This window comes from Melospiza georgiana, chromosome 6 (genome assembly GCF_028018845.1).
Source record: "Melospiza georgiana isolate bMelGeo1 chromosome 6, bMelGeo1.pri, whole genome shotgun sequence".
In the NCBI taxonomy this organism is placed as follows: domain Eukaryota; kingdom Metazoa; phylum Chordata; class Aves; order Passeriformes; family Passerellidae; genus Melospiza; species Melospiza georgiana.
Genome location: NC_080435.1, coordinates 33358216 through 33376955, shown reverse-complemented (window position 1 = coordinate 33376955; position 18740 = coordinate 33358216). Strand labels below are relative to the sequence as shown.

The following is an 18740-nucleotide window of genomic DNA, read 5'->3' as shown; positions in this document are numbered from 1 at the left end:
AAAATTGTTCAGTAGATACCTGTAACATACTTTTTTTTTAAGCCATTCTTACATTAAGATTAAAGAGAAGAAATAATTTGCTTTTGTTAAACAGAATTTTTATTCATTCTGTTGATTTATCCATTAACAAAAATACACAAGAATTTGAATAATCAGAAAACATTACATGGGATTTTTATATCCATTCTTTAATATAACCACTAATATCTTACCAAAACCACTCATAGCTGTAAGAGATATACATTCCTCTCCACAGGAATATGTGGAATAGCACTGATCTTTAAGCAAAGGTCAGGCTGTTGTTTGTTTCTTACACTCCCTCTCTCATCTTCTTGCAACTTTTTAAATTTTTTCCATCCGTTTAATAAGAACTACTAGCACTTTCAAAGCAGATGACAGCAGACACCTCTAGATTTGTCCTTATTAAAGTAAAAATGGAAGAAATATTAGTAATAAGTAGAGCTATCTCTGAGATTACACAGTACTTACATTACAATTATTTTTTGAATTTTGAACTCCAGCCAGGTTTGGCTGGATCTGAAAATTTAAGCAATTACTCTATAAGATAGATAATTTTTCAATTTTTGACTACATAATTATGAACTTCATAGCAGTTTCAGTACAACTACGAATCAGTATATATTTTTTTCTCATCAGTAATCTCCTTCAGAAAAGTTTGGGGTTTTTTTTAATCCTGAAGAAATTAATCTCTAAAATGCTACTTGAAAGTTTTGAATTAATTGTGGTACACAAATAATTTGAAGTCAACTATAACAAGCTTGTTAGTGGCAGATACACTAAAGTAGTTTAGGTATTTAAATATTGCTCGAGTCTGTTATTGCGATGATTAACAAGAGCCTCAACAAGAATCTAGATTCCAGATTCTTACAAAAGACTGTGGCCTCCCTGTACTTTATGACTAGTGATTAAAATACTTTCCAAGCACCAGCATGCGTCCAGCCCTTACTCTGTGAGCACCACTCCTTGCATTCTAATTTGCTGCAAGATGAATGGTATCTCATGGAAGATTTTGCTGTATGCTGTGTATGTGATCAAATATTCCCTTCTGACTTTCAAATGCCCAGGCCTTTAAATAGTTATTCCAGGGTTTAATAACACAGCTGGTCATTTTCAATCTTTCTCCTGGTGTATGATGCCACATTAGAACAATGAAAGGATTCTGCAGCTTAGCACATCTAAGGTTTAGATATATACTCTGCAAAAGTTTAATTAATATAACTAATTATTAATTACATATAATTTTCTGACCCAAAGTCTTGGTCTCAATTTATACAAAAACATATGCAGGTACCCTGTATATAAAATATATACATGCATGTAACTGTTGGAACTCCATGACACATCTGACACTCTGACTAAAATCATACTTGTTATACTCATTAATTACCTTACATCTGCACAGAGATTTTGAAAATGGTAAGTTATATAAGCTTTGCATATTATTACTGCCTACAGGCAGCAATCTGTGCATGACTTCAGTTCTACAGCTTTTTGAGTTTAACGCAAAACACAGAGTCACGTACTGTCAGCTCAAAACAAAGTACATGAAAACACGACTGTGAAATCTTCCACCACCTAGTGAGAGCCCCTTTTCTTGCATAGGTTCAGCTTCATATTGTAGTGGTACCAAAAAAATCCACTGAAACCAACTAAATAACAAGAAACGGCAAAAAAAAACAAAATAACAACCCACTAAAAAAATAACTTTGCTTTCAGTCTTATTTTCACACAGACTTTGCAACCCTTCTAGATTTTGGTCCCTAACATTCACTTTTCCATGTGTAAACTGTATCAGGTTTGAAAAGAGGCAATGTTGTACCATACAGCGATGCAAGTGAAGCCAAGGTGCATAGGGAAGTTTGCATCTTATCAGCTACACACAGGACTGAGCAAAAAATATCTTGGATAAATCCTTAAAAATTGTTTCTGTATATGACAGCATAATAAAATGTTTAACCTCCTTATTTTAAAAATGGCATTTTCTAAAGTGCTTTCTTATCTCTGGTCTTTATTTTGTTATGCACAATCAAAAAAGGCAAGCAGAGTCCAGCACTAATCACTGCACAGGACTGCTGCACTGATCACAACAGCCACAGAAGGTTGGCATTCTAGGAGAATATTCCAAGTTTTCCTGTTCTTGTGTCCAATGGCATCCCTTGTTCTAACAAAACAAGCTTCTTTGGAAGGTTTTCTCCTCTTCCTTCCAACTGATCTTGCCCCAGCTCTCCCACAGTTGAGATTCATTCTCTCACTCTCATATGGTTGTAGCAGAAGGGTATTTACTCAGAATCGAAGTTACACTGGCCACCTTCAATACTAGTAAAGTAAAAGAGTCTGAAAACAGACTCAGCATGTCCAACATCTCGTATGGCAGAGTTAATCCTGTACTGTTACCTCTGCCATTTCTCCTATATCTTTCCCATAATTGCTTAATATAAATAAATAATTACATAAATAAATAAAAATAACTTACTGATATTCTTCGGAAAGACTTAAACTCAAGATAGGTAAGATGGTCTGACAGCTCCTCTGGCTCAAGGTGATCAAAAAGAAGTGAGACTTTCCGTTTCTTACTGGTGTTGGCCTTTACACGCTGTGTCAGCTTTCTAGACCAATCCCTAGAATTTCTTTTAAAACACAATTACTCCAAGTTATTTACTGAAGAGCAAAATTTTCCTCTTTCCCTGAGTCAGAGGTAACATTGTTTTCATGCCTTACTGCAGTAAAAACTGAATTATTTGAATTTCAAAACAGCACTCCTTTCATGCATTAGAGATTATATGACAAAATATTATTGTTAGTCTTTATTGTATTGATGTAGCACTTGAAGTACAATAGAACTGCCTTAGTGAACAGCATGAGAGTCTATATAATTTCTGCAATCAGTTCTACATTTTCAGAATAGCTATCTGTAACTTTGTCTTCACTGAACACATCCAGAGCTCCTCCATTTAATAATCCTTAGATTTCCTTCAGCAGCCTCTATGAACTGTCTCCATTTGCTATTGACCCACAGAGTAATAAAATGTATTTCAATTTGAAATGCTAAATATCCTCTTTCATAACCTGATGTAAAATGTATGCTAAATTCTGCTCTGCTTTAGCCAGTGCATTTCCAAAGTACAAACTGAGACTTGTTTTGCCAGTTTTACTGTTCCACAGAACTATCTCACTCTCATGTAACAGGGAAACGTCTTCCCAAGAAAGAACTATGCAATGTACAGCTCTAGGATTTATTCTTGTCACAACAAGTATTTTATAACCAAAATCATCTAAACAGTGTCAAGAGTCTGGCAATGTAACAAGCTATATCCTTACTTACCTTTGTTGCTAAAATATAAACATACTTTTTTACCTCATGTGTTACCCATTCAAATTTTATTCTCCTTTTTCAGTGATTTCAAGTGATCTCACAAAATCATTAGGCATCTATAAATTTTCTAAGTTCCCTGGACAGAGTAAAACCTGGCTGTCATAGAGAATCAGCCCAAAGTCTACACTGCAGCTAAATTCAACCTAAGCCATTCTTGAAAGGCATTCTGTTCTACTACATAACATATATTTCATCTGTAATGAAGTATAAACTCTTGTAAGGACAGCTAACATATGACTTATGAGAGACATTATAATCAAATAAAGGAAATTCAGAGCAGAAGTTTGTTTTCTGAGTATATTGAGACTTTGACACTCACATTTGAGATGTGTCAATTAGACGACAATGTAACTCCTCACCATTAGCTCGAACCACTTCTTGAAATTCCTCCATAGCTGTGGATAGTTTAGAGTCCATTTTGAACATAATCCAAAATTCTGTAATCCAATATCTATTAAAATTAAAACACACACACACCAAAAAAAAAAAAAAAAAAAAAAAAAAAAAAAAAAAAAAAGTTTTGATTTAGTTAGGCTGAAATTTAGTATTAGCCTCTATGGGTTGAAATGTTCCTTTGGTCAATTCAGGTCAGCTGTTCCAGCTGTGTCCCCTCCCAGCCTCAGGCTCACCCCCAGCCCACTTTTGGCAGGGAGAGATGTGAAACAGAAGGCATTGATGCTGTGCAATCATTCTTCAGCAAGAGGTAAAATAATGCTGGGTTTTACTCACAGATTCAACACACAGCATTATAATGACTGCTATAAAGAAAATTAATTCCATCCCAGACAGACATAGTACCCAGCACTATACATGTAAAAACCTGTGCTTGTGGGAAAAATGGAAATGCACATTTTTAGGTATGCATGTAAGTATGAATTTGCCTGGAAGCAAAAATGTTACCAGATCTCGCACAGTACTAAAGCATGCTGACATAACCAATGATAATCAGCTCTGAGATAATAAAATCATCACAATTTGAAACAAATTCTACTGCCCTGTTACTAATAATTTCCCCCTTCCTGTAAAAAAGACATATCCTCAATCTATTAGAGCTGAATATTCTCCCTCGCTTCTGTTTTCTCTAAACTGAGATATCAAACTTTATTATACTTAATAGGTAAAAATTAGAGTGTTCCAGGACCACTGCAAGTACAAGTACTAAGGAGAATTACCTCCCAAATGCACTAGAGCTTTGCTTAGTATAAAAGTATCTGCAATATCCCACTTCATTTTTAATAGACCTATATAATAATATTAGACACACTTCTACAATTTCCTGAGCTCTGTCAATTTTCACAGATGTTTAAGATACAGATTCATATAGACTCAGTTCAAAACTGTGACCCGAGAACTCTTGCACAGATTTAAGCAGATCTGCTAAATGCCAGTTGGACCTTTCTGTGTAGAGCTGCTAAAGTGAACCTTGAAAAGCTGAAGCAGAATACCTGTTTCTCTTTTTTATGTGAATTTCAGACATGCAAAAACATATTTATATTCGTCACATAGATAACTGCAAGCTAACAACTAATAGCTAGCAACCAGGAACATACTTACCTCACAAAATAGCATATCTTCACACACAGCATGGAAGAGTTATTTTCTAAAGCATTAAGATAGGTAGAAAACTGTTAAGGAAAACCACATCCATTCACATAAGATGTAAAATAAAACATGCTTGATACTTCCCAATCTTATTCTTATTGCTGTAAGCAATAAGAATCATCCTGCTGATGGCAAATAGGGTTTTACATAAGTATATACAAAGTATATACAAAGTATATCCCCAGGTTGCTACCGAAGTTTATTGCAACTATGACTACTATGAGTAATACTGGTGCTGTTGCCAGAGTACTGAGTAGTGTCAACCAGCAAAGGGACTCTGTTTTCTACATGTTTCTTTGCAACATGCCTCAAAATTTCTCATAAAACTCGTGCAATGACAGATGTCATTAAAAATTGAAATATTCATACCAAATTTATCAATCCATGCTTACACTATGCTGACTACAGAACTGGCGAAGTCTGATTAAGTTCCCAAGTATTTTTAAGGGCTCCTCTCTGAATGACTAGAATTAGATGACTTACAAAGAACTTGTAACCACCTGAAATCTCTCCCTTAATTTAGAGGATGGGAAACAGTGTAACTGGAACACTTGCAAGGTTTTGCGAAATACAAGAGCTCTGAATACCTGATCCATTCAAAACTGTCTTTAACTTTCAATGTCTTTACAGGGAGCTACACACAGAGTTAAAAACCAAGCTTCCAAAATATGCAAGTCTAATAAAAGTTTGAATTGTTTTTCTGGCTGTAGAAAATATTACACCTCAGAAAGAAGATGCAAGCACTGCCTTTGCTGCATTTTCCAAGAGCCCAGGAGCCTAAGTGAAACACAACACTACACCACAGCTGTAGCTTAGCACACTTGATCCAACACCTGCCATTAGAGAAGCAGCAAGACAGTCCTGCTACAGACAGACAGTCAGTGTTCCAGTAATGCTCTGTTGTAAGGATGCTGCTTGTAAATGCCTGGAAGATACAGAGTTTGAGGAAAGAAAAGATTATTAAATTGAATTGTACCAAAACTGGATGGAGATTCTTAGCATGACAGGTGTCCATCCTGTACTATGCTCATCTAATTAGGAGTAAACGTTTTGTAAAGCTAAGAAGACAGTAACATATTCCACAAATAAAAATTCCAAAGAAAGGCTAGTATTGTGAATATGATCTAGTAGTTACATTGTGAAAAACCTAATGAGCCAGAAACACACACATATGAGTCCAGGCAGTCAACTCAAAATGAGAACAAATAGAAAGGAAAAGCTTATGATTTATTTCAGCAATTTTGAGTGCGTGTGAGAGAAATAATTTTCATCGAAAATTTTCACACCTTGATGATACAGTTTTGCTCTTTACTCTTTGACTTGATAGTGAACAGACAGAGACACAAATCCAAAACTTAGATCCAGGTTCACAGTACCTAATGGAAGTGCCTACATTCATCTAACACCTGCTAGATATTCCCTCCCCAGCCAACAGAGGGTGATTTATCCTACTTAAAACCTGACTTGGAGTTTCCCTTTTTCCTCTCTGTATAACAAGCTAAACCTGACAAACAAAAAACGCCAACCCTAAACCAAACAAAAGCACACCATACAACCAAAAACTGTGAAGAACAAGTATACAAAATAACTAGTAAAATACTAATACACCCATAGATTAAATATCCTCTACTTACCCATTTTAAACTTGTCTGGCTATCAAGCTACCTTAAAAGCAGGTGAAAATTACAAAGGATATAGATCAACGAGTTTCTGAAGCATGTCTGCAGAGGAGATGAAAAACTGATGCATGGCCAGAATTATTTTTAGCAGCTGGTTGTTTTGACATGCATTTCCTTCTAAATCTAAAAAACAAAAAGGATTATTCATATTGAAATCTTGCTATACCTTCATAAACAATTTTCAACAGGCTTTCTCAGAATCCTAATTCTAATCAGGTCTGTTCACGTATGCTATTTCAAAGATATCAGCAACTCACTAATTTAGGGAGAGCATACTTTTTCTGGTGAGAGCCATATAACAACTACTATATTTCACTGCTGCTGTCTTTGGAAGACCCTTAAAAATAAGGAAAAAAAAGGCAAACAAAAAAGCATATGTGTCTCAAAAGTAATCAGAACCAGAATACCCAGAATACATGATGATCTAAGCCCAGCAATGCACTTAAAATCTTAGCTTTAGGCATATGAATATAAACTTGGAAACAAATCATTGAACTGCAGAGCAAAATAGTTCAGTTACTGATTCATCTCAGCCAGCCATTGGTATGACTACAGTTAACAAATAGAAGAGCAATATTCTCAATTGTTTGTGAGCCTTTTTGTACAGATGACACACAACACCAGAGTGCACACACAGCATAGGATCACAGATGTGCATAGATGCACATGGAATGAGATACAACATATGCTAGAAACCCTGTTAGAGGTTAACCTGTGCACAGTCCCTGTCCTGGACTTAATTGTACTGCACATCAATTTGAACTATGCAGTACAGAGATTTCAGCAGAAGGACTTTGGACTACATCTGTCTTCTGGGTTTTTCCATATGTCAAAAAGATGAAGGACAAGAAATGTAGCAGAACACTTTAAAAAGTTTCCATTACTGCAACAAACAGTAGTGAAAGTGTTTGTAAATATTAACTGACAATGCTCTTGTCAGTTAAAGCCAGGCATAAGAGAACCTAAGTAGCTTGAATGGAAATTTGACACCCTTTCAAATACAAAAGAAAATCAATCTTCCTGAATAATTTTAAATAGATTAACCTCTATGGGAATAAATGTAGTTCTCTCTTTAAAAAGCAGCAGCAGGAACAAGATAGAGAAGCAAAGCACAATACAGCAAAATGGAAGAGGGATGTGAAACAGCAGATTTCCAGCATATGAAATGACATCTACTGCTAGGGAAGGCAGGGAGAAGGCACTTTAACTTGCACATCACCAAAATGGAACTTGAAACAGCCCATTTGCAAAACAAGATAATCCACATTAGTTACTGGGTAACAATTTCCATGCCCTTCTACAGAAAATACCAAATGTATCTACCTTCAGTGGTATGCGCAAAGGAAAAGTCTGCCTGTCCTAATGCACCATGAATGAGAGCAGGAGCATGAAACAGACCCCAAGTAACAGGAAGTTCTTGATCTGACTTTTGACTTATGCTATGAGTTCTGTTGTACAGCATGAACCAAAGTTTATGTGTTCCTTGTTTGTGTTCACACAAAATTTCATTCCTTACTGTAAGAACCCTTCTGAGATATAAACTGCTTAGGCATTACAGCATGAGCTCTGAGGGCAAACCAGCAAATTTTTCAGCTAGAGAAGCGGGAAATTTGAAGAGGGAGGCTGGAACATTAAGAATAAATACTTAATCAGGCCTTTCGTATTTGGCATTTTGTACCCTTTGGGTGTCTTCACGAAGAGTAAAATTATTTTAGGCATTGCACACAGTGGCCCGTATCAGTTTTCTCCCTTTGGCAAAACTTGGTGTTCTGCCAGAGGCTCCATCCACTACCTCCTGTTTAATCAGGAAAACAGTTCAGTACATGCTTAACTTGGAAGCCAAATGGATGTGTGCACACATACTCTTAAGAATATACAGCTTCCTGTAAGTGCTCAATATAGATCATTTCCAGACAACAAAGACAAAAAATAACACTCTCTCTCCCTTAGTACTTTCATTGTGTGCAAAATCCTCTGCTGTGACATAACACAGGTATCACTTGGCCACAGGTTCCCATTTGAATTTTTGTTTTCTAGAAGGTCTCTCTTCCATTTAGCTTTATCATGTCACAAAGGTACAGAGAAAAACAGTATGTTCTGCCTACTATGAGTACTTAAGCCAACACATTTATGGTGTTTTCCTGCATAATGAAAGTGTATTTATGCTTCACCACATCCAGACCTAATTGTCTTGCAACACAGATACACTTCATTACGATGGCATGCAACTATTTTGCACACATTAAAGCAATACGAAGTTTGGGGCTATCTGTTCTCTCATCCAAGTAAAAGGCTCACCTTCACAAAAAACACCCATTGTATTTGTGGTGGCTTAAAAAACAAAATAAACACTCTGCAAAAATAAATTTAAATGTTCCCAGTACAGTTGAGCACTGAACAGAAGCCTGCATGAACTGTACCAGCACACAATTTACAATGGTAAAGCATCTTGCACAAATGGTGAAGCCAGCAAGAGGGCTGGCCTGACTGTGCTGCAATTGTGCCTCTGAGTGCCTCTGCAGCACTCTCCTGAACCCCCAGCAGTTTGTTTAAAACTCCTTTTCATTTCCGTTTGTATACCTGCTTCTAACCACACAGCCTACTGAGCAAAACCACCGAGTGAACACTAACTAAAGTGCAATGGGTGTGTTTCAGTTAGTCAATTTACATGAAAGAAAGCTGAAAATTACTGCAAAAGCCTTAGCTCTGTCTCACTAGAGCAAAATACAAATAACCAACTAGTTATTTGTTGCATGTTTTTCTCCTGTAAATTCCCTTATTGTATTAAGATTTTTAATAAATATACTCTGAAACAAAAAAATAAAGCAGAAGTTGAATTTAACTCCATAAGTGAAAGCACAATGACAGTTAATGATTAGTATTTTACGATCCACGTAGTAGCACAAAGTCACTAAAAACTACAATTACGGAAGTTTCATTTCTTATGTGAGACTCAGAACACACAAGGTAAGAACCCTCTAATTTAGGCCCATCAGCCACTCTATTGCATGATCCAATGAGTGACTCCTCGCAATCTGTGATTTAGAAATAGCTTAAGTATTTCTAGGTCCTTGAATGCTTCAGAGAAACAAATTGCTCAAAAGTCGGTAAGCAAGGCTTTAAGAGCAAACTCCCTGCTTTTCACCAGGTCCTGATGGCCACGAGCCTGTGGTAAATATACTTAGCAGAAAGAATCTGTTCAGCAGAGAAGATCGCTGTATTGAGACCTTCCCTCTGATGCACGAAGGCAATGAGAAGGCAGTAGTAAGAATGCCAAGGATGTCCTAACCAAACTGAATTTTGTAGGAAAGAAAAGCTATCTTTTCTAGGTCTAAGAGGCCCTTATTTCATAAGCACCATCTTTATTTCATAAGCAGGTTCCAACTGTATCACCTAGAGTACAATTTGAAATGAATCAGAAGTGAATCACAGAGCACTGACATCACATGATCAGTGACTAAGCTACGAAGAACACGAATAACTTCTTGTAAACTCCCTTAAGTCTTTCAGTGGTTATCAAAATGCAGAAAACAATGCAGTGCAAGAAAGTATCAAGCAATTGCCAGAAGATAAGTGCAAAGCTGAAAGTCGTGGGTTGCTATTCTGATGTGCCACATAGAATTCTTCAAGACTTCTGCATTTTTTTTCCAGCAGTTTAAAGAACACAGCGTGAGGATGGTGCTATAAATGTCTGCAAAGATTATTAAGTCAACCTGCCATCTGAAAACTGAGGGAACTTATGTTCTTAAGGTCTCAAGGTTTCAAAGACCTTGAGAAATCACACAGACATAAGAAATATGCAGATACATGTGGGAGTACATGGTAGGGTTTAGTGACTGAAATGAAACAGCCAAAGTCAATGCATCTGCCCCGTGAGGTGCAGTACTGCAAGAAAATTTTAAAATGGCTAGAAGCTACCAAAACTAAATAAAATAGTTCATAAGTATTTTACAGATACTCCCTGGAAATTCCCTTTACAAACAGGAAACAGTCTGTTCCCCTTCATCTTAAAACTTAAGCAACCCATAGTAGCCTTCTTACTCCATGCTTACTACTTCTGTGTTGGAATTTGATACCCTGTAACAGAGCTAGTCATTTAACTACCTTCATTAAATTGAAGGTAGAATTTGGCCAGAATCAGATTCATAAGAAGCCACCATTCTCCATATCAGTTATGACACCATTATTGAGGGTCAGCAAGCAGATTTAACTTAAACTAATTTTTTAATGACAGCCAAATGCTCAGTTGATGGCACATATCAGGGCTAGGAACCAATATATTGTATTCTGCTGCTCCAATACAGAAACAGCTTTCTCAAAATCTCACTTCAGAACCAGTTTAATTTGTTCTCAAAATTCTACAGTAATGAGCACTTCACAGCTTTTGTAGGTGACTAATGCCAATGCTTGAGTTTCTCTATCATTTAAGAGTTCTCCTTTCGGTCTAATCAAATATTTCATAATACCTTTCTATACACCTACATTTTAATGTAAGCAAATGTATAATGTATATACAGAAAATATGAAAGTACACACATCCCTCCATGTACACAGAGTTTCTGCAGTGATACAATATCATTATTGTAATTAATACCATTTTCAGTTTTAAAGTCCATCTTCACAATGAGATCCTTTTCTGCAGAAATGCTGTATTTGAAGGACTTCACCATACCATTTTTACAGCTGATTACTCTAAGTAGAACTTTGTACTCATCCTTAGTGATTTTTTCTTTGTTTCAAATCATTAAGTACTTAATATCTTTCAGAAATAATATAACTTAATAAGAATGTTCTTGCAAAGGTGACACAGTAATAAGGTAATAGAATGCTTTTTTTAGTTTTAGCTGCAGCAGAAAGCTGGTGGAATATTGAGCTCTCCAGCTTCCATTTAATTCTGTACAGGATGATGGAATTCCCCCTCATGCCACAAGAGTTACATGATGTTTAGCAGACAACATCAAAAGGCTCAGGGAATTGCACCAAAGTTTTGGATTCATTTGTGTCTTTTTAAATTGGCTTATTGCCCATACATGTCTGCAACTATTGAGTTTTACATACATTTATTTACACAAGTAATCGATCTTAGGAAGAAACGCTCCAAAACTAAACTTAGAAGAAATCAGTATTTTCCTACTTTGTGATCAATCCTGCACCAACAGCTCTATAAACAAAACAAGTTAACAAAAATGTTAGAAGCAACCCCATAAAGTTGCTGTTTCTTCAAGTCTATTCCATTTTAACTCCCTACAGAATAGAGGAGGGGGGAACCCAATTTGAAGGAAAATTTGTTCCTTCAAATACTCATAAACAACGCAGATATATCCAAGACAAAATGGGGATAATATGTATCCAGAAAGAATAATGAGACTGTTTTGTGTGAGGGTAGGGAACATTAGGGGAGAGAAATCTCCAGGGGAAATCATTACCCTCTCTCAGAAACAGCTTTTGGAAAGCTACATCTTGCAGAAAGAGCTCTAGGTGGGTAATTTTTTGAAATGAAAAACAAGGAGATAAAAGCTCTTGTCAAAGGGAAATGGGATGATTTTCCGAAATTAAAATGTACTTTGAGAGAAACCAAAAGCAATGTGGGTGGAAAGCATTCCATTAGCCTTGGAAATTCAGATGAGGTACACAGAAGAAGACAAAAAGTTTGCACACATGGATGCACACGACACATCCTTCTACAGCATATTTAAAATATTGATTTTAGCAAATTTAGATGCAAACTTTTTAATAAAATAGTCTTTTTCTCCAAAGCCTACAAAACATAATTTGAGTACTCAAGACTTTTTCCAAAGCTTTAAGTCATGATGCTGGAGCCATGTGAATTTTTTGAGCTGCAGGCAACTCCTGAATAATTCAAGTGTAATGCTTGGCAACACAGCTGTGCCAACACAGGCACTGATGGATAGGAGAAAAACAGGCTCCCAGAACAGAACCAGAAACTGCTGAGGCCAGTGTCCCTGTCTGACCACTGAGTCCAGATGTGTGCTTTAACCCTTACTCTGCAGTGTTCTACAAGAAGCTTCCCTCTGAGGGCAGGACTGATCCTGGGCAGTCAGTCACCCCATCCAGGGAAGCAGGAAGCCTGTCCCACCAAAGGGTCAAACTGCAACACACTAGCAGACACCAAGCTGCTTGCCTCTCAGGGGCTTGAAGGAGTTGCAGATCCCTTGGATCCCACTTCCTGACCTTGATTTTCATTAGTGCTGCATGCTCCAGCTCTAATATTCCTCACTGACCATGTCACTCACATACCTAAGCTTCCTAGTCTTGGCATTAACTTCTAGGCATACTTCTGGAACTGGTGTTTACAGACTATGGCAAACCAAGCCCTAATCCAGGAGCTGGGGATGCCTTCTCACACTGCCCCAGCAGCAAGGAGGCTGCAGAGACAGCCCGAACAGCTGAGCAATGGATATTTTGTGTCATACCATGTAATGCTTAGCATTTAGAAACAGGCTGCAACTTTGTCAGGGCGGCTGTTGCTTGGGAACTGTCTGGGTATCAGCTGGCTGGTGATGGGCAATTAGAATATTTTGCCTTGCTAAATAATAGTTATACTGATTTTTCCTGAAGTTATATTGAGATGCATGAAGACAGAATTTGCAGTCATATCCCAGTAGTAAATATAAGTAAATAAGAGACTTCATTATAAAGAAGAAAGTCTAAGTTTTCTTCATTTTGATTTATTACTTACTTCTGGCTTTGGAAAATTATATTGAAAAAGTGAAGTCAAATTTGCTATGTAGAACTCTATAATATACATATAAAGAAATCTAAAAGTTCCTTTTCTTTGGGAAAATTTTTTCACAGACATCAGGTTAAAAAAGAAATCATTTTCATTTTGGTACAACCACAATTAACTTCAATAGTTAGCTAAACAGCACTTAGAATTCTCCAGAGCAGTAACTACTTTTCTCTTCCCACAATGTCATGCATTCTACAGAGCAGTAATGACTCTTCTGTTCCCACAATGTCATTAATTGATCATTAACATAGTTTCTGTTGCCAAGCAATAGTAAGGTTTCTGCACTGTATTTGACCAAATGGCACTCAGATTACTTAACACACAATGATCAACAGCATTTTCTCACAGAACAGCATCGTGGATAAAACTTAACACCTTGGGGGGAACTGGAGACCTCAACATTCAGCTCAGGCATCAAGAGAAGGGATAGAACCCTGCAAGTTTGTGCAGCATGAGAAAAAAACAGGTGATTGTTCAGGGAAACCTGAGAGGAAAAAAGCAAATGGCAATAGTTGCATTCTGGGGGTGTGCATACGCCTTGAAAGAATTTATTGCCTTTGAATCAGAATTCTACGCAAGAATTTTTTATATAGTAAATTTGATAAACAGATAAACACAGTAATTGACCTGTGATTGTTTTAGTAGTTAATTGTATGCTTGAACCAGAGTGGAAGAACATATTTGTGTTCAAAATAGAGTGAGTTTTTTGCAGATAACTGATATGGGAAAAATGGGATAGTTTTCATTTTTTTCTGTATTTTAGAGGAGAAAATGCCTACAGCTCTAAGGAGGGAACTCTAACTTGCCTGGTTTGTTGTTTGTAAGACAGATGCAATATATATATGACTCTCAAAGAATTCCTAAGTCTCAATATGTTTTTGCATGATATTGAGATGAGCAATATAAAGACATTATCAGTTCACACAACTACACAACTCAATAATACAGTTATTTTTCATTCCAGAAAATGAGAACCATGTTAATCTTTTGGTAGCTTGCACCTAAGAAGCGACCAGCATCAGCACCTTTGTGAGATTTTTTTGGTTTCTATCAAAACACTTCTGTGGCATCTTTCATCCAAATTAGTCTGAATGTAGTTTCCAGCATTTATAAGGTTTGTTTACAAACATGTCAGTTTATCACACATTGAGGCAACAAGCTAGTTTAGCACAGATCAAACACTGCAGAACAACTTCACATCACAACCTACTCCTAGACCTAGCTTTCCATGGCTTTTATGACTATTAGAAGTTGCAAATTGCATTAGGTTCACATAAATCCTATTAAGAACATTGCTAATCTTTGAAGTTGTAATTTTCCACTTCCTTTAAGTCCTCCATGGGTTAAAACTGACATATATGTATAAACAAGTAGCTCCATTGCAAACAGTTTATCATGGATGAGATTTTACATGGAATTATGCTACGTGGTCTCAGAAATATTTTTGTTGCTTTCCTAAAGCCCTTTACTTACACCTCTTTAAATAAACCAAACACAGGGACACTGCACTGTGACATGCATTTGAAGATGATACTTCTTGATCTCTTTTTAACTGAAGTGTCTGAGTTGTAGGATAAGCATATGTTATTCATATGCTACAGTAAACATACTTCCAGCACTCAAATGTAAGAGGCAAAGAGTAAGATCTTGTACTCAGAGGTTAAGGACAAAAACTCCTTCATAACAATAACATCTTGAGCTCTTACAGAATTCTCAGCTTTTAAATGATCCTCAGATTTTTTTAGCAAGACGTATTAGAGTAAACGATGGCTTTCAAGTGCACTCTTGGAATTGTTTGTTAGGTAATTCTAGGTAACATTTCAGGACTTTACTACAGACAAAAGAAGGAGATATCAAATTGGCACTATGCTGAAGACACACGTTGTCCTGATTGCAATACAGTCTTTAAACACTTGTAAAAACAATTTAAACAAATATTCTGTGTGGGCAAGGAGAAGGCTCTCTGACCCTACATGGTTTATAAGCTTGAATGCATGTTAAAACAGCTCACTGGATCTTTGAAAGGTATGTTTGTTTAAAAAATAGGCACCCTTAAACTTTACTCTAGATTAAAAAAGTAGATTTATAAGATAAAAATAGACGTAGTCGAAGAAAACAAACAGGGACCTCTTACCATGCACTAACATATTGTGAAGTTACAAAACAAAAGTAATTTCTAGATTAGAAATTGACTTCAAAACACATATTCAGAATTTCAAGTTCACAGTACCATGAGGATACCCTAGGGTATCATGATAAATGTCACGAACATTTAGCAGATATAAAATTAACATATTAGGTATCCAGTGAAGGGAACACTGCTAATACATTTTTCCTCTCTGATCTGTAACACTTTCTGAACTAAATATATGTTATTCATTTATGTAGTGTCACAAAGATTGCTATAAGAACTAGACATAAAAGTATGGCTGTGCTACTAAGCAGATGCTTCCTGTGTTCCACTGACCTGCCAGCAAGCAAACTAGACCTAACTCTGCTGGCTTCAACAACAAAGCTGATAGACTTAAATGCCTTCACAACTAGCAACAAAATAAGAGTCAAAGCCATACTGACTTTCAGAGACCTGTCTGCCAGTCAAAAGTACATTTCCTGTGGCATTTCATGTGCTACATAATGGGAAAAAAAATGGATGCAGGGGGTTAAAGTCACTGTTCTCTGTAAAATTCCACTCCAGAATCACAGTCACTAATGAAGATTTCCTCCAGAATAAATTATCTCCCTCTTGAAGCTGTCATATTCTGGGCCAAGATCTATTAACTACTTCTTTGCTTCCCTGAACTTACAACTTAAGCCATTTTGTTGCCAATGGAAAATATACTTTTAGTTATCTCTTTATGAGCTTTTTGTTCAGGATTAGTAGTGAAGTTAGATTCAGTGCAACCTCTCTGATGTAGAGGTTGCACTGAATCTAACCTTTCTGCAGCTACTGTCTTTTCTAGTTTTTAAAATCATTTTACCCTACCTCCTGCTCTTCCTTTCTTTCTTCCTTCCTTCCTTTCTTTCTCTTTTCCTCCCCTTCTTTTCTAGGCAATCAGGTGTGATGCATTTATTTGTGCTCTACAATTCTTGTCAATCCAGATCATAGCAGTAACACCATCCTGTAGCTACTTATAATGTTGGAAGGTCTTCTGAGACACATTTTGCAACATGTTTTGAATCACTCTCCTGTACAACCAAATATCTTCTCTTAAAACTGGTGAGAGTGGTTTCAAGTCTCCACAGATCTTCTCCTAAGAAAGGACCAATATTCCTTTCTAAGACACTTCCAACATTCAATATCTCATCATGCTATTTTTTCCCAAACTCCTGCCTTCACTTACATCCTTGCTTTTTTGTTGCCTTTACTTTTGGCAATTCATTTGCAGGATGATTCATCTTCATCATCCTGATTCAAATTTCCATGGAACTTGAAGAAACCTCTACTTTTAGCATCTCCTCATCATGCTGTTGAATAAACACTGGCCTGATGTACTCTTTCAGATGTAGTGACATGACTTCAAATTACCTCTTAAGCCCCTCATTGTTTCTGTCACTAAGGCACACACCTGTCATTCATCAGTCCAAGCTAAAGAAGACCAAGTTTGAGAGAGGTGAAAGAGCACACATACTAATCACCCCAAAGGAGGATTTTAAGTTAACTGCACTGACTAAGCTTTTGGATTAACTTGGCTTTCCTAACAAAGTCTTTCCTCTTGGAACCCATTTATAATACTGCAGCAAAGTTGTCTCACTCTTAACTTCAATTTGGCAAATTCCCATCCTCCTTTCTTCTCCCAAATCATGTTGTAAGACGAACTACAACAATCAGTACAACAAGAATCAATACAAACTTGCAGTCTGTGTTCTCCACAGCTGTAAGTATGTACTGATACTTAATACCTTCTTGGTTAGACCTTCTTGTGATATTCTCTGCATATACATTAAAAGGCTGCCAACTTCTCCTTACACACCATTGTTGATCGCAGCCTCTCTTACACACTGTTTGCTTTCTCCAAACTTCTATAATTGAGTCCAGGAGTATAAACTCAGCTGCATCCATTACAGAGGAATTGTATTTGTACACATAGCATGTGTAGCAAGTCCAGTATAATGCTAACAAGATGCAGTACATATTCTGAAACATGACACATCATCGTCACTATCTACTGCCTCTTGTTCTCCTTAAGACTAGACAGCAAATAAACCAATGGCTTTTTTCAGAAAGTAAACTTCAAATGTACAATGTCTTGGGAGGGATTCTGTACTTTAAACATTTAAATAAAACTTACTCAAATCACAATAATGACTTTATAGAATAATATACAAAATATTATAGGTCAGCATATCCAAGACTGAAGATAAAATCTCACCCTAAACAGAACTATCAGCATAGAGGTTATAAGATTTCAGTATATCCATATATGCATGGAAAGAAATTTGCTCAATCATTCAGATTCCTTGTAATCATTCTGCAGTTATGCTTTTTTTCCCACCATTTTGCTCCTTGCCCCCAACCCTCTTCAAAATCTCAGATTAAAGACTTTTTATCTCTTCCTTTACTGGCACAATAATGTGAATGAATTTTGCACTGATTTTGCTGATAGAACAAGAGCCTTCTTTAATGAACTTATTATGCAAGTTACCTAGTGTTGTAGCAGTTGTATTTTTATTTAAATATCTTAATGGGAATTTCCCACACAGCATAAGAACATGCATAGTTTCATGGAAGATGTATAAATACAGACACTACTATGAATTGTCCAATTAAGGGTCTAAGCCTCTGCAGCACACAACATGATTTCAGCAGTCCTTAGTGAGTTATAATGACGTTTGCTGATGCACTACAATTCACCTTGCTCAACTTATGTAAAGCTTGTCAAGGGTCAGGAAAACCCTACCTAGTGGATTACAGTAAATTTTCTAGCTGAAGTGTGAAACCCTTAAGAAAGATTCACACGCATGTGTTGCTGAACTGCAAAGGTACTTTTCTTCATTACCTCAGTCCTTTTAATGTACTGATGCTCAGCAATTTGAGAACACCTAAGCATGACTATATTGCTATACAGAGTATTAGCCAAAAATAATCTCCTACTCAGGGTTTCACCTGCCCTACTTTAAATCAATCACTTTAATAACTATTCTATAATTTTATAATGTTACATTTATATTACTGTTTTTTCATTAAAATGTGGAGATATTAATATTGGTCAAGTAGTCATTACAGCTACCTGAAAGCCTTATGTTTTAGATAACTTATCCCCCTGCTACTGAACTGAAATTTATTTATATATATCAATCAACATTTGTTGAGGAA

The 18740-nt window shown here is 36.4% G+C and overlaps 1 protein-coding gene across 2 annotated transcripts in view; it reads right to left on the bottom strand.

The window, feature by feature from the left end:
- RASGRP1 (RAS guanyl releasing protein 1) overlaps positions 1 to 18740 on the bottom strand; it is a 37195-nt gene that overhangs the window by 14801 nt on the left and 3654 nt on the right. For both annotated transcript variants that reach the window (XM_058026788.1, XM_058026787.1), the window contains exons 3-6: positions 6693 to 6798; positions 4949 to 5011; positions 3714 to 3845; positions 2495 to 2648 (exon numbers count right to left, since the gene is read on the bottom strand). In XM_058026788.1, the coding sequence (XP_057882771.1) occupies positions 2495 to 2648; positions 3714 to 3845; positions 4949 to 5011; positions 6693 to 6798 (455 nt within the window). The remainder of the gene's footprint in view (positions 1 to 2494; positions 2649 to 3713; positions 3846 to 4948; positions 5012 to 6692; positions 6799 to 18740) is intronic.